The sequence below is a fragment of the Silurus aristotelis genome (genome assembly GCF_946808225.1).
Source record: "Silurus aristotelis genome assembly, chromosome: 16".
NCBI lineage: Eukaryota > Metazoa > Chordata > Actinopteri > Siluriformes > Siluridae > Silurus > Silurus aristotelis.
Genome location: NC_139589.1, coordinates 20,166,712 through 20,188,625, shown reverse-complemented (window position 1 = coordinate 20,188,625; position 21,914 = coordinate 20,166,712). Strand labels below are relative to the sequence as shown.

The window sequence follows — 21,914 nt, the reverse complement described above, 5'->3', positions numbered from 1 at the left end:
GCACGTGTTTATAATCAGTGTTTTTTTAAACAAACAAATACATAAATGAGAGCAATGTACATTTTTCTATTACTTATCTTGCATCATAATTTTTTATTAATAACACATGAATTTTCAACAATTGAATTATGTAAATCTAGCCAGTAAATAAAGATATTAATCCTTTTAGACCTGCTTAAGTTCATATTGTGCATTTCAAATCCCTTGATTAAAATAAATAAATAAAAATCATGGGCAATCTTCTGATCACTTTACCCTATCCCCTTTTCCTGTATGTAAACATTTAAATATGAAGGAGAGATCATTAAGAGGAAGTTATTATTTGTGTCCTGCATGTTTATTAAACACGTTGACTAGTTTGCATTAGAAATACAGGTGCATGTGGAAATACTGTAACATGAATACAAGACTCATAGTTTAGTCAAACTCAGAGCTGACTATTAATCCATCCATCCATACAAACTTGTATTTTTTGTAGGGGATTTGCTTATTCATGCTACATCACCTATATTGCCCGATACTCTCTGTATCTTCTCACTACATGGTTTTTGCCCCCTAAGTATGACCAATGAGGAGGTTTCGTTCCCAGAAATCAAGTTCATTCACAAATACACCATCAGCTGAGCCCTATTGTGTGTGGTGACCAATGGGAGGTGAGATCATTAACACTCCAGCCTCCAACATGGATTGATTAGGGAAAGCTGAGAGTAGAGCTGCAGTCCACATTCGGAAGTTTGACCTTTTGTAGGAAGGAGGAAAGTGGTGGTGTTTGTGGTTTTAGTGTTGAGGTGCAGGAGGAATTCAATTGATGGCATTAAACGAGGGCTGCTCACGTTTTCAGTCAGTCTGGATTTTCTCCTGAGAAGTTCCTGGGATTAGAAACAGTACCTGGAAACCTTTTTTTGTATCATTAAAAAATATACATATTATTAGCATGGACCTGCTGAAAACGGCAACTTAATAGCAGTTCTTTTGAGGACATTTGTGTTCTGCGTTGTGGTGGGATTGCTTGATTTTGGGACGATGTCGGATCGCCCAGAGAGTCCTCCAGAAGACTGCAGTAACCGGGCATACGAGCTCTCCAGGTCCATGTCCTCGTACTCCTCAGCGCCGGGACATGAAGGCCTGCAGTTTGCGCACAGCATGCTCCAAGATCCGGGCCTGCTCTTCAACAAGGCGCCTTTCAACGGCCTCAATGCTGCTCACACACAGACCTTCTTCTCTTTCCCACCGGTCGGTGGAGATTTCAGGCACAACGAGGCGCAGGTGGTTGATTTCACGCAGCCCAAACACTGGTACCCGTTTACGGCCCCTGAGTACACGGGGCAGGTGGCAGGGGCCACTGCGACCACGCAGCCCTCGAACCTGAGTCCTCCTATCGCTGAAACACGGGAGCAAATCAAGATGCCTGAGGTTAAAACCGAGAAGGATGGAAGTGAAGAGTACGGCGGCGCTGAGACCAAAGGTCAGCCTCATTTTGTCGGCCCGGCAACCACCGTGCCCGCCGGCGTGTATTACTCCACTTCTGCCCCGTGGACTCCGTCTTTTTGGCCTGGCCTCACTCATCTCACAGGGGCGACCTCTGTGGCTCAAGCGCCTCCGACCCCGTCCGCGTCCTCACCTTCTTTATCCCCGTCTCCCCCCGGGAATGGGTTCGGCAGCTCCGGCTTTTACAGCGGAGCCACCGGGCAGAGCAGCGCCAACGCCGCCGCCGCCCAAGTGCAGAACAGCGGCCGCAGCAGCGGCTCCTCCAGCGGGGGCTGCAGTGACTCCGAGGAAGAGGTAGACTCGGTTCTTTCACTCTCTACTGACATTTGAACTTTGTATTTTACCACCACTTCTTACAAATCACTCACATTGCGTTGATCCTTTATGCACAAATACCTAAATGCAACCGGTTCTTGTTTTCAGGAGACTTTGACCACAGAGGATCTGGAGCAGTTTGCCAAGGAGCTGAAGCACAAGCGAATCACACTCGGGTTCACGCAGGCGGATGTCGGCCTTGCGCTTGGGAATCTCTATGGTGAGTACTGAATCTTTACAGGATTCTGTAGCCCCCTTCACATCTAAAAGCATCTGCTGCAAAATATCCTTCATGATTGAGTAATCTTTGCATCATAAAGGATCTCCCAAGTTCTTCATGACCCACCTGAAGCATTTGGGGACCCTTTCTAGTTTGTGTGCTGATAAAGTTCTTAAACTATATTTTAATGTTCTTGAAGCAACAATGCCTCTCTAGAACATGTTGCATGCTTTTGAAATGTTGCTTTGCATACACCAAAGAGTGAATTTGTTAATTGTGTTCTTTCAAATGTGCAGGGAAGATGTTCAGTCAGACGACCATCTGTCGCTTCGAAGCGCTTCAGCTCAGCTTTAAAAATATGTGCAAGCTCAAACCGCTGCTCCAGAAATGGCTGAACGAAGCAGAAGCGTCAGAAAACCCACAAGATGTTAGTAGGCCATGCTATGTTTTCAGTATTACTATGTTTTTCTGTATTGGAGATCTAATGGCTATTTGGTTTTGTATTATGACTCATTTTCAAAACCACAGATCTGCACAGAATTGGTGAGGGGGAATATATTCATGTGCTGGGAGGACAGTGATTATGCAACACTTTGAAGCCACAATAGCTGCAGTTCCTTTTTAGGCAATAACCCGGCTTGTTTTCACAGATGTACAAAGTCGAGCGGGTTTTTGTTGACACGAGAAAGCGAAAAAGGAGGACCAGCTTGGAGGGTTCGGTCCGCACTGCGCTCGAATCCTACTTTCTCAAGTGTCCCAAGCCTAACACACTGGAAATAACGCACATATCTGACGATCTCGGCTTAGAAAGAGACGTACGTGAATACTATATTTGTTAAATAAGGTTCAAATACAGGCTTTGTGTTTCTTTTGTGACCCAGCGTTTGTTTGTTGTAGGTGGTGCGCGTGTGGTTCTGTAACCGCAGACAGAAAGGCAAGCGACTGGCTCTACCATTCGACGAAGAGGGCGCCGAGGGCCAGTACTACGACCAAAGTCCGACGCCGCCTCCCCACATGGGCGGCGCACACATCACGGGTCAGGGTTACCCAGGACCCGGGCACCCTGGCGCCATGCCAACACTGTACATGCCACCTCTTCATCGACCAGAGGTCTTCAAACAGGCCCTGCACCCAGGACTAGTGGGTCATCTCTCTAGCTAAGCTGCCTGTTTAGCCTTCTTTCTCCGACGCTTTTGCAGTGCTGCAATAAGAGAACTCGCATGTTGCTCAATTGCTCTGGACGAAATAGACTTTTTTTTTTTTTCCTTTTTGAAATAATGCTGCATTCATTATTGCTTTGTTGCTCTAAACATGCAACGTCGATGAAACCTGAGCCTTTCTGGTTTAGAAATGAACACACCGTGTGCCAGCCGACGGTGACTCGGATCAGAGGGGTTTTTTTGTTGAAACTGCTTGGTGATAAAATGCATTTGCACAGCTCATGGTTTCATTTTGAAACATGATTTTTTTTTTTTTTTTATATTTTATTTAGTTTTAAATCTATACACACACCCGTTCCTTCCTGGAATTTGTTTAATGTGTGTATATAATTTCTTTAAAATTTTAAGATGAACTTTTAACTGGTGGGTTTTTTGTTTTGTTTGTTTTTTTCCCTCTTTCTTTTGTACTTGATGGGTAAGAATAAGAAAACATTAGTCAAAGGTTTTGATCGTTTTTATTCTGAATCCTTTTGTCGAGCTAAAGAGATGGTATACGAGAATCATTTTGGCCTTTGAAAGAGCATTAAACACTGCTTCCTTACGGCCGTATTTGGTAACTTAACCCTGCATACACACATTTCTGCATTTCGAACGTTTAATTAACCTGTGCCTTATTTGCTTGTCACATATCGAAGGAACACTCTTGTATACAACACTGTAAATGATGTGAAATGTGCTAATTTATTGACAAGTTTGAAGTGATTAGCATTTCTGAAAATTGCGTGCATTTCCTGACTTGATTTCCGGAGTGTCGATAATTAAAACGATTCTTTTTGACTGTTCGAGTCTAGTGTTTTGTCCTTGCAGAAAAGATAGTATATACTTTTTTTACGTCAGTGTTTTTGTTACTGGCTGAAGACGAGAATGCGGGGGAAGGTGTGAGTTAAAAATAATAACTGAGTGCAAATTAACATGGGCCCTAAACGTAGGTTTAGTTTGACTGTAAAATACCCGTGTTAGGTATTAGCGTTATATGAAAAAAAAGAGGAAACGAGGCTTATCTATGGTTTCAGACACTACAGCAATTCCCTCTTGCACTTCTTCCTTTAAGAAAGGAACCTTTCTTAAAACTATGAATTACTTGACAAGTAGTTTTCTACTTGGCTCTTTATTTTGTATAAATTAGGTTCATCATTCCTTCCTGTGCAATAAAACAAAGGGTAAACCAGGATGAGTCAGTTTAATTGCCTTTGGGGTCATGCTTCTAATGTGTGGTATATTTTATGAGACGGAAGTTGGCCATAAACCCGGCAAATGTTACAAAGCCTGTCTCTCCAATCGTCGTATAGTTTGACAGAGTAGGTTTTGCGCCAGGAGAAGTAAGACTTGTAGCGTTTTTCATCTCCGGCTATGTCTCTTAGGAATTTGGCCAGGGTGGCTATGGAGTGAAAGTCGTTGACGTGGATGAATGAGTGTGGTGGCGTGACGGCCTCGTAGTGACTTCGTGGTGGACCTAGTACTACAGGCACGGTGCCAGCCGCGAACGCGTTGCGCCATAGTTTCTCTGTAATATAGTGCGGATACACAGAGTTCTCAAACGCGAGGTAGAAATAGCAACGGGAAATCGTGGGCAGCAAAGCATCCTGACTCAGGGGCTTTTTTACAGCACGTCCGTACACCTGCACAGGGATGAGTTTAAGAAGTTCTTGATACACGCTAGTTCTTGTGTGATGATTGTTGTAGTTACTGACCACCCAACACACCAGGTGGGTCTTATTCTTTGGTATGACAAACACCTCGCTCTCCGCGTTGCCGTCTTTCTTTTGAATCTTCCCATACGGTACTGTAACATCTGCACCAGGGTGATATGACAGGGTCAAGTTGAAGATCCCAGCGTACCGACTTAAATCCCCATTGCTTTGTGGTGCTTCTAGAGACATCCAAAGCCATCTCTGATATTCTGGTCGAGGGAGATGAAGCGGAAGCTTCTGGATGCCAGTTTTTAGCTCAAAGTGATGGAAGACAACAACATCAGCGGTGGAATACTGTGTGTGGTTGTCCACCAGCTGACACCCGGAGATGCCATGTTTCTTTTGACATGTGTCATTACTCAGGCTGTATGGAACGCCAAAAGGCCAGTACCACAGAAGAATGGTAATGTTGGTCTTCTTTTCACTGCCCAGACGCTGAAAATCAGGCATCCTCTCCAACATCACAAAGGCGCAGCAAACACCAAGGACTAGAAGCATAAACTTTTTGTGTAACCTCGGCTTTAGAACCATTTCTGCAAAAACAAAAGGAGGGTGGGTTTTGTTTTGCATAAAAAAATAGGTATTTGCTTGGTTTATTTGATATTTGTCTGCCGAATTTTGTTCAAGTAGCAGCTTGTGGTTTTGTCATTGACAAGTTTGTCAAGAATTTCCTGAGTAAGATTAGGCCTACTGCGTAATCTTATTAGGGCAGGGTATCTCACTGTATACTGTGTATATATATATATATATATATATATATATATATATATATATATATATATATATATATACACATATATATATAAATGCATGCATCATATAGAGTATATTTTGTGTGATATATATATATAATCACACACACACACTGTGTGTGTGATTATATATATATATATCACACAAAATATACTCTATATGATGCATGCATTTATATATATATATATATATATATATATATATATATATATATATATATATATATATATATATATAAACCCATTTAAACATGCATGACTTGAACCAGAAATACTTAAAAAAAAAAAAAAAAAAAAAAAATTATAAATAATTTTTTTTTACATATCAAAAATACAAAACAACTGGCAACAATGAAAAGATGATGCAAATGTTATACTCAGCAGTGCGTATTTGCATATGGTTTCTGTTTGTCTGTGCGCTACATGTATGCATGAAGTTCCTAATTCCATGTAATCTAAAAAAATAAATTACCCCTTTTTTTTAAAAAAAATTTTGGCATACCACAAAATAGTGTCTAATTTAAATGTATGGTACAATCCTAATAGCTCAACAGCTGAAACCTTCTATGATTTTATAAATTCATTCATTTATACCCTTTAGTCATATCTGGATTAAACAGATGGTGATTTTTTAACTCCCTGCATCTAGAACACCGGTTTACTCATCATTTACAGTCAAGCGGTCGCTGGAGTGTGGGGGGTGTTTTTTGTTTTTGTTTTTTTTTAAGCACAATTCCAATAACTACCAACTGCATTGTTTTAATAGAAAAGTTTTAGGACAGGTTTCCAAATACTTAGTAAATTGTCAGTAAAAAGTGCCTTGCATCAAGATCTCTGCAAACTGAGATTAAAAGGATAGATTACGCAGAGGGATGCAGGTGCTGTGTGATCGCTTACCTGGAGGAGATCGTGGTTTCACTATGAAGATGCTGCATGGGGCTCGGACTTCTGATTCCAAGACGACTGTGTCTGCTTTATGTGGAAACAAGGTGGAGGGCAGAGCTGTCAAACGATCAGCAGAAACTACAGCGCAACACGCGTTTCCTGTTATGGCACTCAGTTCACATCGTCTTTCCCATTTTCTCCTCCCCTTCACAGTTTTACACCCAAAATCTTCTCAAAACGTGATTGCGCACCTGTCAGAAAAAAAAAAAAAACCACACACGACAGAACGTATTGAGATTGTGGTGACTTTTTTATTCAAATCCATTGATTCTAAGAGGAGAATGAAATGGTTTGGGTGTTCATAAAACACAGTGTATCTTGAAATCTGCTCTCTAGTGCCGTGATAAGTTTATAGGCTGACAAAAGTGTACTCTAAACGTCTAAAATGCAACCAGATTGGGATGACTGCCTTTTTTTTCCTCAAAATTTGATAAGCTTAATCCTCAAATAATGAATTCAGGTCAATGATGAGTCAAAAGGTTTTACATAATAAACTAAAATATATGGAAAAAGTGTGGCTTGCATTAAACCAGCAATATGTGATTGTATGTCTTATGCCTTATGCACACTATATTTCACATCTCTATATAAGTGAAAAGGAAAAAACAGTCAGTGCCTACATTATCAAGAGATTCAGTTAGTTATTTAGGTTAGTTAGTTAGTCTTGTTCTTCCTCCACAGCTATGCTGCCCTGTCTGTAGGCACCATGAGAAAGCCACCTTCCGGTGAGAACAGCATTGTGGTTTGAAGTAATCTCAAAACCCTGCTCAAAAGTCAAGGAGGGTTTATACTCTTGAACCCTGAACTCAATATAGAGTGTTATTCTGTAAAAAAGTTGTCATGCCAGATTTTTTTATTTGACCTATAAAACATTTGACACATCCTCCTTGTCATGTCTTTCCTCCTGCCAGGTCTAGTTTCATTTAAAACAGGAAATGTCTTTTAATCAAAGTTTAAAGCAAAGTTCAACTACAGCCTTCAACTTGTAACACTATTCTAACCAGTACTGAATACTACTACTGAACTACTACTAAATAGAATATATACAAACCACTTTATCAGTGATGGACGAAGTACACAAACCATCTACTTGAGTTAAAGTAGAGATACAGTCTGAAAAATAAAAGTAGTAGTAAAAGTGCTCCCTTTAAACTTTCACTTGAGTAAAAGTACAAAAGTATTTGACTTCAAATGTACATACGTATCCAAAGCAGAGGAGGGAAGTAACTTAGTTCAAATACTTCGTTACTGTACTTGAGTAGATTTTTCTGGTATCAGTACTTTACTCCATTATTTATTTTTCAGACAACTTATTACTTTTACTCATTACAATTTTACACAAATATCTGTACTTTTTACTTCTTACCTTTTCAAAACCGGCTCGTTACTTTAGTTTTAATCCATTGATTTGGTGAAATATAAGTCTTTCTTTTCACTGAGCGCCGATTTCAGCCGAACAACCGATTTCCTGTTACTGCGCGTCTTTTTCAATCCGCTGGTGTATAAAGTCCTGACTCTCACTCACCACAAAAGGCAGTAAGAAGTTTGGGGTTAACGTGGATGAGACAGAGGGAGTCAGTGATGTAAACATGACTGAGATCAGACACATTCATGATCATCATCATCTTTTCTCTGCTTGTGTTCTATATGTGGATCTTCAGCCTGCATACATTCATTAGGTAACAACATTTTTAATTAGTTTTGTATTAATATATATTTTTGGCTGTCAAAATTCTAATGATTTTAAACGGCACTAAACTGTATTAACGCTATCAATTCAGCGCGCATTTCTGTTTTTACCATTTTTATAAAAAAATATAAACAAACAAACAAATAAATAAATATAAAAGAGGCGAAATTAAAACCTCCAGCAAAACATACACTTATTCGCGACGTCTCTTCTTTACTTAGATATAAAAAAATAAATAAATAAACTTCACCGAAAAATATTTGTAATCAGTAAACTTTTGCGCCAAGTCTCAAATCAAACACCAAGTCCGCCATGTTTTACACAATTAATCCTCTGGGTGACGTTGTTGATGGAGAAGTATAGAGAAGGACAGAAGGAGCTGCATTGTGTATTTGTGGATTTAGAGAAAGCGTACGACAGGGTGCCGAGAGAGGAGTTGTGGTATTGTATGAGGAAGTCAGGTGTGTCAGAGAAGTATTTGAGAGTGGTGCAGGACATGTATGAGGACAGTGTGACGGCAGTAAAGTGTGCAGTAGGTACGACAGACTGGTTCAGGGTGAAGGTTGGACTACATCAAGGATCGGCCCTGAGCCCTTTCCTGTTTGCAGTGGTGATGGACAGGTTGACGGACGAGGTCAGACAGGAGTCTCCCTGGACTATGATGTTTGCAGATGATATTGTGATTTGTGGTGAGAGTAGAGAGCAGGTTGAGAAGAGACTGGAGAGGTGGAGATATGCGCTGGAGAGAAGGGGAATGAAAGTCAGTAGGAGTAAGACAGAGTACATGTGTGTGAATGAGAGGGAGGGCAGTGGAGTGATGCGGTTGCAGGGTGAAGAGGTGAAGAAGGTGGAGGAGTTCAGGTACCTGGGGTCAACAGTGCAAAGTAATGGAGAGTGTGTTAGGGAAGTAAAGAAAAGAGTGCAGGCAGGGTGGAGTGGGTGGAGAAGAGTGACAGGAGTGATTTGTGATAGAAGAGTATCTGCAAGAATGAAAGGGAAAGTTTATAGGACTGTGGTGAGACCTGCGATGTTGTATGGATTAGAGACAGTGGCATTGAGTAAAAGACAGGAGGTGGAGCTGGAGGTAGCAGAGCTGAAGATGTTGAGGTTTTCGTTGGGAGTGACGAGGATGGACAAGATTAGAAATGAGTTTATTAGAGGGACAGCACATGTAGGATGTTGTGGTGACAAGGTGAGGGAGGCGAGATTGAGATGGTTTGGACATGTGCAGAGAAGGGACATGAATTATATTGGTAGAAAAATGCTGAAGATGGAGCCACCAGGTAGGAGGAAAAGAGGAAGGCCAAGGAGGAGGTTCATGGATGTGGTGAGGGAAGACATGCAGGTAGTTGGTGTAAAAGAGGCAGATATAGAGGACAGGGTGGTATGGAGACGGATGATCCGCTGTGGCGACCCCTAATGGGAGCAGCCGAAAGAAGAAGAAGAAGAAGAATCCTCTGGGTGACGTTTTGTGGGTTTTTTCCTTCATAATAGCGAAACAAACTTAAATTACTGTCTTTAATTTTCGTACAGATAAAAACAATACATCATTTAAATCTGTAAAATGTCTATGATTTTATATATATATTTAAACGCTTCTTGACTTGAAGAGGTGCAGTTTCTTCGGTATCACCTCATTAGCTGTCCGTGTGGAACCATAGCAAAGGCTCTTAATGATGTCCACACATCTCTGCACTGTTATAGCCTTTATATTTAATCACTGTACATATGCTTACATACATATCACATGCTGTACATATGATACATGTTTATCTGCACTATTTGCACGATTGCTACTTTTTGCACTTCTTGATGCCAAACTGCATTTTGTTGCTGTGTACTATGCAATGACAATAAAGTTCTATCTATCTATCTATCTATCTATCTATCTATCTATCTATCTATCTATCTATCTATCTATCTATCTATCTATCTATCTATCTATCTATCTATCTATCTATCTATCTATCTATCTAATATTAATATGATGTGAGTTCCAGTTAACAGCTAAACAGGTAGAAGTAATAACTACTTTTTACTTAAGTACATGTCAGAGCCAAGACTTCTTTACTTTTACTTAAGTAAAAAGGTATAATCAGTACTTCAACTTTTACCCGAGTATTTTAAAACATGAGTAACTGTACTTCTACTTAAGTAATGGATGTGTGTACTTTTGCCACCTCTGATCCAAAGTACTTATTTATTATGGATATAATGTCGTATTCTTGTAGCAGGACTTTGGCTTAATCAACTTATTTTAAATGAAAAGACTAATGTTACTCTTAACACACCAGTTTATTAATAGAAGGATATTAATAATTCAAACACTGATCGATATCTATTACTTAAAACTTCACACAAATGAGGCCATGGGTGCTGTGGCAAGTCAGAGACAGGAGTTTCTTCCATCATTTATTTCTCTCAGAATGTTCTGCTTGCTGTTGAACTGCATGTTTGTGATAGTAGATACCACCAAGATCGGTGGCTTGCTGCATGATTGACCAGTTAAGTTTTTATAGGAGGAGTTTTAAAAAGGAACGAGTGATTTCGCAAAATGAAGTTGAGCAAAAAGTACAATATCTCATTTTGAAATGTGGTGAAGTCAAAGTTTTCTCAAATAGAAATATTTCAGTGAATTACAAATACGTAAAAAAGCTACTTAAGTACAGTAATGAATTGCATTTAGTTTGTTATTGTCCACTGCATTTGCATACACTACATCAAATATACTACTCATATATTACTCTTTTTTAATTGAATTATATCATTCTCTCCCAATTAAAATACCAATTTATATTCTCCCAGTACACAATTCCTATATTTACAAATATATTCATAGTTTTCCTGCAGCATTACATAATATTTGCACCACCTCTAAGCTTGTGACCGGGTTATTAAATTAAAAAGCGCAAAAAAGTGAAACGGTATACTTCCAGAATATACTACAAGTTGACTATTATCATAATAAAGTGTACAATATTTTCAAAAATGTGCACTACGGATGAAAAGGTATTGGGACACCTGACTTCTTCAGCCATATGTGTGTTTAGATGGTTTGATGCAAATGTTTAAAAGAATATAAAGGAACTATATGAAAACTAAACAGAAACACAGCAGAAGACCACATCACCATTTCAGAAGACTGTACTGGCTTTTCGTTCAGGAACATGAATCTGAGCGTGACCACAGGCTCACTAAAATTGGACAGATGACGATGGAGAAACCATCCGGTGATTCTTTGTCTGTACTCAAATGTCTGCTTGGAGAATTACACAAATGAGGGATTATGTGATTTTCCTTTAAAAATGTATTAGAGAGAAAGCACATAATTTCATTTTCTTTAATAATCATCTAAGTGCATTTCAGGGTACTTAGTGCTTTTTGAATATCCCATTTCACATTTAGTCTCCATTTGCTGTTACAATAACCTCCACTCTTCTGGGGTGTAGTAGCATTCAGTTCACCCCATATGTACTGTATTTTATAAGGGTTAAGATCAACAATATAGCAGGCCACTCAAGATCTTCCACTCCAACCCATGCAAACCATATCTTCATTTAGCTGGCTTAGTGCACATGGGCATTGCCATGCTGGATAAGGTTTGTAGTTCAAGTGAAGGGTACCAATTATTTTCTACTGCATCCAGAGTCATCCTATACAATTGTGCGTCTCTAACTTCGTGATAACAGTTTGGAGATGTATAATATGGCAAAAATAGCTGAAAAAGTCTGGTGTCCCAATTCTTTTTGTTTATATTGTGTATTTCACATTATAAACCATAGTAAAATATACAGCAAAAGTCTGTAAAAAAACAAAGTAAGAAAATATATTCTATAACTATGAGATATATATATAAAAAAAAAATGGATAAAAAAATAATAAATGTAGCGTGTGTGTGTGTGTGTGTGTGTGTGTGTGTACACGCACAGTAAGAGAGGTATAAGTTATTAGAAAGGCAGGTTTATAGATGTTTTCAATACTAAAAGGCAAATACTAGACATTCGGTTTAATTACGCCTGTACGTTAACGCATATTTAATTCGAAAACATAAACAAAGGCACATTTTTGGAAAGCTTTCAAAACACGTTTCTGTAAGAATCTCAGCATTCAACTGGTGATTATTGTGATATTGTCTTTCTATATGATTCTATAGACCTGTTGAGTCTCGCCTCAAGACCTTTGCATGTTCTTACTTGTGTGTTGATGGTTACCTGACACAAGGTGTCCTATGTGTCACAATGTGTCCTATTTGGGCTGTCACACCTTATTTCTGAGTCACTATTTCCTTCTTTACCCAGCTCGTGTAATTTTCCTGGTTTCGAGTAACAAATGAGACAGCTGGCAAAAATGTGGAAGCTGCTGCACCTTGGGAGGCCAGGGTTCAAAATGCAGCGACAGTGCAGTCCATTAAAAGCTCATTTTGCAATTTTATCTTTTTTTACATTTTTTTTTGTCCTTAGGAGATAAAAAAAGTCAAACACAAAATGACGTGTATTTGGAAATCCGGCCCGTATTTAAGATGCAGGTTGGTGTCAGATTACACAGGATTTAATCTACATACTAGCATCAGCCCCGTATGGAAAACCATGTGTATTCTCATAATTACAGTGCTTATCATGTTTTCCATGTACGTCACCAAGAGTTAAAGACAACACTTTGCTTAAAAAATGACGACAAGCGTGATAAAGAGTAGTCAAAATAAATAGTTGATTTTACAATTTGTTTTTGTTTATTTCAACAAAGTGGTTCTTTGTGGCAGAGAGTGAAGTAAGACAGTATGAGAGCACTGATATATCTTAAGGCATGTCAGTGACTGGAGCTAGAGTGAGAGAATGAGAGAATGAGACAGGTTGGACAGGTCAGTCCAGTGGGCAGGTATTCTGAATGCTGTCGGGTGTGGTAAAAGAGACAGTCAGCGAAGAGACTCAGATTGAAACAGGCAAGATAGAGATACAAAAAAAATACAACATCACCGTAAACTAAGTATTAATTGGGGGAAAAATTGTGTATTTTGTGCATTTTTTCTAATTTAAACTACTGCTCAGGTTTGTCAACAGATCGATTTTAAAGGACTACCATTTGGACTTATGTGGATGATTGGGCCTACTTGGATGTACACAGTGATGTAAACACTGCTTCTCGGTAGACTAGCAAAGGTTTGACAGCTGAAGACCACAGGAGGCAAGGACACAGAACCAGAGACATGGCAGAGGCACCCAAGGTTGAGCTATTTATCAAGGTCAGAGTTTGATTTGCAACTAACAATTTCACCCAAAAAACAGTTAAAGTTGTAGTCCATTTCGACAATGTCTTGTTAACAGCTTGATTGTTGTTTGATTACTGATTACTATTAAAATGATTACCCTCATAAAGACAAAAAAACCATAATAGCAAGTCGTCTCACAGTTTGAATTTGGGAAACGACCAGCTACTGCTAAATTATATCAGATTTTTACTATTAAGCCATTTTTAAACACATCTGGATATTCTTTTCCCCACAGGCAAGTGACGATGGTGAAGGAGTTGGCAATTGTCCATTCTGTCACAGGCTCTTCATGATTCTTTGGCTTAAGGGGGTTAATTTCACCCTCACCACAGTGGACATGAAAAGGTAAGAGAAATATTACTTATTTTATATACAATTTTCTGTATTATTGAAGAGGGCATTAGTGTTCAAAATAGCTACCCAACCCTGCTATCAGTTATCTTCTTCCCTATACCCAGCCCTAATCTATCATACCTGATAATAGGTGGTTCCTAAAAATTACAGCCTTTCTGCACATTTGCACCATTATAGCTCTTTAGAGGTTGGGCCTGGTCTTCTGGTTCTTTATAAAGTCCTTTTATGGTTTTACATTTGTACATATTTTCCACTTGAAATCTTTAGGGAAACTCTAAAATTGAATCATAAAGGGATCCTTTTAAAGGTTTCCCAAGAAAAAATTAACCCAGTGAAGGTGGAGGTGGAGATACGACCACTTTCACTCTTGGAAAAAGGATAGTAGCCTGTGATCTCACTGTACACACACTTGTCACTGGGGTGGTACTCTTGAGGGTTTACCTGTAGTAACTATTTACACCAATATAAAACAGAGGCCCCCACAAATACCTTGTGTAGTTCCCTAAAGCAGTTTCGCTTAGAACCTGGTATGAAACTCTCATTCTTTCTTTCTCTCTTTCTTTCTCTGACAGTCTGTCTGGTCCTACATTGAATCCATGTGGATGCTTTATAGTAGCAGATTTTCTTTTCCCTAAGAATGCACCTAATGGTCATCCATGTTCCAACTTCATTCTCAAGTAAATAGCAATCTCTACAAAAGTAGATGACCAGATACAGGATTGTGACCTTAAAGGATACAAGGGTTAAGAACCACTTTAGTTTGATCAACAAACTCGCTCATAAAAACAGTGTTTCCTAAAGGTTTTTTCCAATTTGAACTTGTTAGAAATCACTACATCCTGTGGGAAAATACAAAGAATCCATTATGGTGGTAGATTTTGGAAATATTTTTTAGAGAATGTACCAAGTAATAAACATGGTAAGCCACTTTCATTTTCCATTACAAAAGTAATAATCTAAGATCATAAGATACAAACATTTAGCATTCCGTTGGTACCAATAAAAGGAGTATGTTCATTGTCAGTCTACCTACTTCTATCTTTTTTCTCTCAGCAGTTTTTAAGGGTTAATTCTTCTAGCTCCTGAAAGAGGTTTTACTTGTAATGATGTAGTAATGACAGGGTACTATCTGCTGTAAAATTCTAAAAAGGACCATGAAGTGTTAATACACATTTGCTACAATGGTAGATCACCAAAAACTGGCTGGTCACTTTCAAGGTTTCCTCAAAAAAGGGCAAACCAAAGAATTCTTTAGAGTGAAGAAGAATTAACCATCAAACCTGTTCCTGGGTGATATCTACCTTCACTCTGTCAATGAAAAAGGTACAAAGGGAAACTAATCACCATTTGAGTGCTTTGTTTTTTTTTTCTATAGAGCTCCAGAGGTTCTCAAAGACCTTGCTCCAGGCTCTCAACCCCCATTCCTCCTTTATAATGGAGAAGTACGCACTGACACTAACAAGATTGAAGAGTTTCTGGAAGAGACCTTGGCACCCCCACAGTGAGTTTCACTTCGCACTGTTAAAGAATTTGTTGCATTGTAATGGTGGCATTCCTAAGAATTGGTCTTGCAAAAAAAAAAAAAAAAAAAAAAAAAAAAAGCAACCATGTAATACATTACAAGATGAACATTGTATGAAAGATGTGATAGATTTAAAGACAAGAGATTTAATCCCTATCTTGATAAAAGATATGATAATGTAAAATGTTTGGCATTCCAGATTTCCCAAACTGTGCTGTCGCTATAAGGAGTCGAACAGTGCTGGTGACGATATTTTCCACAAGTTCTCTGCTTACATCAAAAACCCCAACCCTGGACTTAATGACAGTGAGATTTCTTTTCCCTTCACATTGGATCTGTGTTATTTGTGTGTTAAGAATAAGGAATAGGTGGTGTAGGTATTAGCATGAATATGGCCAAGTATGTGACGTATTAACACGTTAATTCATATTTATATAAAAATATTTTAAAAATTTAATTTCGTTAAATCGCATAATTGTAATGAGTTGATCCCCATTTTTATCTGTTATTTAATTAAAACCTAATAAATCAACATAGAGCAGGAAGACAAAATATTCTTGTAAATGTTTTGAAGTAATTATGATGTTTTAAATTATGTAAATTATTAGGACACCAAACAGAACTTTTGCTATGTTTCCACACGGACAGTTTTAATCGCTGGATTTGTGCATAATGCCAATTTTTGTTGCTCGATTTGAGGCACATCAGTAAAAGAAATTTTATTTTATTTTATCTGACATTTTATTTGACATTTTTTACATTAACTGCACGTTAAAATTTGTACCGGTGAAATTTTTTTTGCGATAACGTGGTACATTTTTACAGCCATACAGTGGTGTGAAAAAGTGTTCCTTCACGTTTTTTTGCCTGTTTGTCACACTTTAATGTTTCAGATCACCAGACTAATTTAAATATAAGTAAAAGATAAGACAAGTAAACACAACATGCAGTTTTTAAATGAAGGTTTTTATTACTGAGGGGAAAACTAAATCCAAAACTACATGACCCTGTGTGAAAAAGTGTTTGCCCCCAGGTTAAAACTTTGGTTTATCAAACCTGAGTTAAATTTTTCTAGCCACACCCAGGCCTGATTACTGCCACTCCTGTTCACAATCAAGAAATCTTTTAAATAGGACCTGCCTGACAAAATGAAGTAGACCAAAAGATCCTCAAAAGCTAGACATTATGCCGAAATCCAAAGAAATTCAGAAACGAATAAGAAAGAAAGTAATTGAGATCTATCAGTCTGGAAAAGGTTATAAAGCCATTTCTAAAGCTTTGAGACTCCAGCAAACCACAGTGAGAGCCATTATTCACAAATAGCAAAAAGTGAAATGGAACAGTGGAGAACCTTCCCAGGAGTGGCCGGCCGACCAAAATTACCCCAAGAGCACAGCGACGACTCATCCACAGGTCACAAAAGACCCCACAACAACATCCAAAGAACTGCAGGCCTCACTTGCCTCGGTTAAGGTCAGTGTTCATGAATCCACCATAAGAAAGAGACTGGGCAAAAAATGGTCTGCATGGCAGAGTTTCATTTATTTTCTCCCGCTTATCTGTAATTCGGGTCGCGGGGGCAGCAGTCTAAGCAGGCCCCCGCCTTCGACTGCTGCCCAATCCTCACAGCACCGTTCCTTACGGTCCCTCCTGCAGGTGGTGAGCCCACGGGAAGGCGGCCCCATGTCACGGACCTTGATATTTCCCTCATAAGGGACCCCCGGAGCATAGAGGGTTAAGGGCCTTGCTCAAGGGCCCAAGAGTGGCAGCTTGGCGATACCGGGGCTTGAACCCCAGACCTTCCGATCGGCAACCCAGCGCATTAACCGCTGGAGCCACCACTCCCCCTCTCAGTTTTGCCAGAAAACATCTTGATGATCCCCAAGACTTTTGAAAAAATACTTTGTGGACTAACAAGACAAAAGTTTAACTTTTTAGAAGGCGTGTGTCCCATTACGTCTGGTGTAAAATATTATTGCATTTCAGAAAATTAACATCATACCAACAGTAAAATATGGTGGTGGTAGTGTGAAGGTCTGGGGCTGTTTTGCTGCTTCAGGACCTGGAAGACTTTTTGTGATAAATAGAACCATGAATTCTGCTGTTAAACATAAAATCCTGAAGGTGAATGTCCGGCCATCTGTTCGTGACCTCAAGCTGAACCAAACTTTGGTTCCGCAGCAGAACAATGATCCAAAAGACACCAGCAAGTCCACCTCTGAATGGCTGAAGAACAAATGAAGATTGAATTGGATTGGCCTAGTCAAATTCCTGACCTGAATCCTATTTAGATGCTGTTGCATGACCTTGAAAAGGTGGCGAAAACCCTCCAATGTGGCTGAATTACAGCAATTTTGCATAGATGAGTGGACAAAAATTCCTCCACAGCGCTGTAACGGACTCATTGCAAGTTATTGCAAACGCTTGATTGCAGTTGTTGCTGCTAAGGGTGGCCCAACCAGGTATTAGGTTTAGGGGCAAACACTTTTTCACATAGGGCCATGTAGTTTTGGATTTTGTTTTCCCTCAATAATAAAAACCTTCAATTAAAAACTGCATGTTGTGTTCACTTGTGTTATCTTTTAATAATATTTAAATTACCATAGTTTGATGATCTGAAACACTAAAGTGTGACAAACATGCAACACTTTTTTCAAAAGGTGCAAAAACTACTGTTTACATCAGAAAACGGCAACATGGCAATATGAGTCATCTTTTACTATAATACTGATTCCTGTGAAAGGGCATCTGTTGCATAAGGTGGTCGTAAGGTGATGTTTTGCTGATATGGTTTAAAACCACTTGTCCTTTTAGAGCAGAAATGTAAATTTCTCTATACAAAGGACTGGTGTGGGTGCAGGTTTTTATTCCGACCAAACAAGGGCCACAGGTTGGAACTCTTGCTTGGTTGGAATGAAAACCTGCACACACACTGGCCCTTTGTGGAAAAGATTGGGCACCCCAACCTTGAAGTTTAAGGTATCATCCAAGATCTTCTCCATCAACACCATCAATTGATGAAGGTGAAAGTAATGTAAATCAAATGTTAATGAATTTGCAGTAGCCAGATCCCAACCAAACTTTTTTATGGGAAATTTTGGACTGGCATCTTAAAGAACACATGATCTTCAAATTGGATGGGAATGTGAGAGAATATGTTTCTGACGAATTGTGTTTTAGACTTGTAGAGTCTATGCCAAGGTGGCCAAAATCCTTACTAATATACTTTCTAATGGTTTTTCCTTTAAAAACTGCATATATATATAAACTTTATTTGTATGGCTTTGCAGTGCTGGAAAAGAAATTTCTGAAGAGTCTGATGAAACTGGATCAGTACCTGCTCACCCCTCTTCCATACGAGTTGGATAAGAACCCGAATTTAACTCAGTCTTCTCGAACCTACCTGGATGGAGACTCACTCACTCTTGCTGATTGCAACCTTCTACCCAAGCTACATATCGTCAAGGTTTTAAAGATTATGTCTTGTATTCTGTTTTTGTCATAAAAGGTGTGATTTTTGCTAAGTGGTTGCTAAAAAATAGCTTTAAATAAAGCAAATGCTACGAAAATGCTCTTAAAGTCATGTGAGGAATCAGACTGCAAAAAAAGAAGCATTTTCACTACTGCTCACAGACTTCTGGACCCCACTGTATTTTCATTTGTCATTGCCTTCTATTTAAAGAAACTCGTCTCTGAAAGCATTTCCAAGACCTGGCAGCTTTTCCCTTGTGCGCAACAGGCGCCTAACAGAAAAGCTCTGACACTCTCGGGATTTCAACCTCAACGTTCAGATTACGAGTGCAGAGGTGGAACATGCTAAACAAACATTGTCCCATTTGTTGCTTTCCCATTTTTTTCTATCTATTTTCAATGCTTAAGTTATCGCCAAATATTTAATACAACCCATGGGCCAATCGGTAAACAAATCTGAAATGGTAGAGAGTTTCAACTTACTAAAAGCCCTGCCTCTTTTCCTGTCTCATCAGACATTATAAAGGCTTCAGTGAAGTCGCAAATCTATATATAGCTTTTCCCTGCCAAAACACCATTTAGATAGATAGATAGATAGATAGATAGATAGATAGATAGATAGATAGATAGATAGATAGATAGATAGATAGATAGATAGATAGATAGATAGATAGATAGATAGATAGATAGATAGATTAGTCTTTGCAAGTGATTTGAGAAAAGACTCTCTGTAAAATCTATCGTATTTTTCCTTTTTCTTGCCTTAGTTTATAGTATTTCTTACATGTGCATGCAGCACAGCATGCAGTCAGCATATACCCACCATATCTGTCAGGGATTATACCCATGCTCTTGCTGAAGTCACTCTTGGAACTTGATGCAATGTTTTCTTGCTTTCTCTCCTCAGGTTGTGTGTCGGAAATATCGTGATTTTGGGATCCCTGCAGCCCTCACTGGCCTAAGTAAGTACTTAGAGAAAGCCTACCAGCGGGAGGAGTTTCGCTGCACGTGCCCCAATGACGCAGAGATCCTGCTCGCCTACCACTCAGTGGCCAAATATCTCAACAAGTAGATCACGTAATGGAGTGGTTCTTTGGCAAGCTTGAATCGCACAGTTTGTCATGTGACTTAAATCCTATGTTAGAAGTTTCAAATCACTTGTGGTTTGTAGGTGAAGGTTTATTTTTTTGTACAAATGAGACAATATATGCATTGTGTGTATTTGCTGCCATCTTTGTTTCATATTTCCATGTTAGCCTATCTATTGTTATTACTTTTGGTGCTGCTATATTCTCTGCATATACATATGGAATCATTTGTCTCTACAATTGACAGTGTAAAAAAAATATTTAACCATTTGAGTTTTCTATCACTTCCTGGTGATTTTTTTTTAATGGTTTGTAATAGTTATGAATGGCATGTGTACGGTGGATCACAGTGAAAATGGTTCGAATGGTTCTAGATTAGTTTGAAGGTGCTTGATGAGCTTGAATGTGCCCTACAGGACTCTCCGTGACGAGCTTGCAGAAGTGAGTTGTTGTTTAATGTCGATTTAATGTATCTAATAGACTTTGCTTCAATTACTATGGGCTGCAGACTTTCTTTGAGAAACCATTCATGGATATCAATAAAGAATGCGCACACCATTAGCAAACAAAAATGAAAAATGAATTAGGCGGCACAGAGACACAGCAGTGGGTGTTGCTCCCTCACAGTTACAGGGTTACCAGGTCGGTTTTACTGTCTGTGTAGAGATTTGCATGTGTTCCTCCTTCAGGGTTTCCTCAAGGTTGACTGTTTTTTTCCTCAATGGCCTAAAGTATGTCAGTAAGTGGCAGTTATGTTCAATTGCCTGTAGGTGTAAATGGTGATAGATGGACAAACAGTGTTACTAGAATAGGCTCTGGATCCAATGCCATATTCATCTCTCGAGATATAGCTGTTAGTAAAGATAACCAAATTCAATTGCATTACATATTTGCAAGACCTCAAAACTAAATCAAGAATGTGGACCAAATGGTGTGGTGGGAAAACTTTTAATGGAAACCATTTGGGCAGATTTATATTATTGTTGTAATTGTAATATTATTGTTACTTTCTTTCTTTCTTTTTACGAGACGACATTAAATTCTGTGTACAAGAAAAAAGCATGGACATGACAAATAATAAAATAAATAAAAATGTGAATAAAAAGCTGTGTTGGTGTATCTTGTACATCTTTATTTGCACCCATTTGCGATCTAAGTGATCTAAGTGCTAATCAAGTTGTTTTGTCAAGTCAAGTATGCATTTATTGTATAATTGTATGCATTTGCAATTTTTTTATATGCAATTGTATGCATTTTAACTATACAGTATACAGTCGAGTACACAGTGAAAAGATACCAACCTAGTTACCCGAAAACACAGAACTACACTAACTGGGGCACGACATAAAGTGCATGTGTGACTTTTATTGCAAAAAGGACAACATAAGGCATTGAGACGTAGACACAGTGACACTGTGTTTTATATATATATATGCAGTACAGATTTACTGTCCTCTAAAAATAAATCAACATACAACCATTATTGTCAAGACAGCTGGCAACAAAAGTGAATACACCCTAAGTGATAACAGCTGTATGTCGTTTAACCATGCAAAGTCATTCATCATCTTCATGGTTTTTTTTTTTAGAATTGTTGCTCTCCATCAGAAGATCGGTAACACCCTGAAACCGAGTTACAGTACATTGGCCATCGTGTTTTCTAATATCATTAGAAAACACTATCTCATTTCAATTATATGCTGATGACATCCAATTATATGTTCATTTAGACCATATTCACTCAGTGTGCTCCAGGCCCTGTCCGGCTGATTAACTGACATCAAACATTTTCTGGCTAGTAATTTTCTAAGTCTTAATGAGAATAAGTGTCAGTATATACTATTTAGTACGCAGGAGCAGCCTAATTTTTACCTTAGGGGTCTCACACCAGA

General features: G+C 38.7%; 3 protein-coding genes across 4 annotated transcripts; 2 read left to right on the top strand and 1 right to left on the bottom strand.

Annotated features, from left to right (window-relative positions):
- The first annotated feature begins 83 nt into the window (after positions 1-83).
- Positions 84-4,025, top strand: pou5f3 (POU domain, class 5, transcription factor 3). The gene is made up of 5 exons (XM_083564167.1): positions 84-1,782; positions 1,912-2,023; positions 2,320-2,450; positions 2,674-2,838; positions 2,921-4,025. Exons 1-5 carry the CDS (start codon positions 1,024-1,026, stop codon positions 3,182-3,184), a joined length of 1,431 nt encoding a protein of 476 aa, XP_083420293.1. The 5' UTR covers positions 84-1,023; the 3' UTR covers positions 3,185-4,025.
- fut7 (fucosyltransferase 7 (alpha (1,3) fucosyltransferase)) lies at positions 3,585-19,898 on the bottom strand. The gene is made up of 3 exons (XM_083564182.1): positions 19,758-19,898; positions 6,584-6,822; positions 3,585-5,467 (listed from the first exon to the last, which is right to left on the bottom strand). The coding sequence occupies exon 3, from the start codon at positions 5,463-5,465 to the stop codon at positions 4,440-4,442; it is 1,026 nt and encodes a 341-aa protein (XP_083420308.1). The 5' UTR covers positions 5,466-5,467; positions 6,584-6,822; positions 19,758-19,898; the 3' UTR covers positions 3,585-4,439.
- clic3 (chloride intracellular channel 3) lies at positions 11,904-21,127 on the top strand. 2 transcript variants are annotated; one of them, XM_083564201.1, is made up of 7 exons: positions 11,904-13,260; positions 13,367-13,560; positions 13,823-13,932; positions 15,317-15,442; positions 15,663-15,769; positions 18,754-18,929; positions 19,842-21,127. In XM_083564201.1, exons 2-7 carry the CDS (start codon positions 13,525-13,527, stop codon positions 20,004-20,006), a joined length of 720 nt encoding a protein of 239 aa, XP_083420327.1. In that variant the 5' UTR covers positions 11,904-13,260; positions 13,367-13,524; the 3' UTR covers positions 20,007-21,127. The 2 variants fall into 2 exon arrangements, with proteins under 2 accessions (XP_083420327.1, XP_083420328.1); XM_083564202.1 differs by lacking the exon at positions 11,904-13,260 and having other exon boundaries at positions 13,267-13,560.
- The last annotated feature ends 787 nt before the right edge of the window (positions 21,128-21,914 follow it).

Bases quoted from the DNA above. Each gene is read 5' to 3' on its own strand.
- pou5f3 (XM_083564167.1), top strand. From the start codon at position 1,024: ATGTCGGATCGCCCAGAGAGTCCTCCAGAAGACTGCAGTAACCGGGCA. The intron at 1,783-1,911 runs GTAGACTCGGTT...TCTTGTTTTCAG, and splicing joins GCAGTGACTCCGAGGAAGAG to GAGACTTTGACCACAGAGGA. The intron at 2,839-2,920 runs GTACGTGAATAC...TGTTTGTTGTAG, and splicing joins ATCTCGGCTTAGAAAGAGAC to GTGGTGCGCGTGTGGTTCTG.
- clic3 (XM_083564201.1), top strand. From the start codon at position 13,525: ATGGCAGAGGCACCCAAGGTTGAGCTATTTATCAAG. The intron at 13,933-15,316 runs GTAAGAGAAATA...TTTTTTCTATAG, and splicing joins ACCACAGTGGACATGAAAAG to AGCTCCAGAGGTTCTCAAAG. The intron at 15,770-18,753 runs GTGAGATTTCTT...ATGGCTTTGCAG, and splicing joins CAACCCTGGACTTAATGACA to TGCTGGAAAAGAAATTTCTG.
- fut7 (XM_083564182.1), bottom strand. From the start codon at position 5,465: ATGGTTCTAAAGCCGAGGTTACACAAAAAGTTTATGCTTCTAGTCCTT.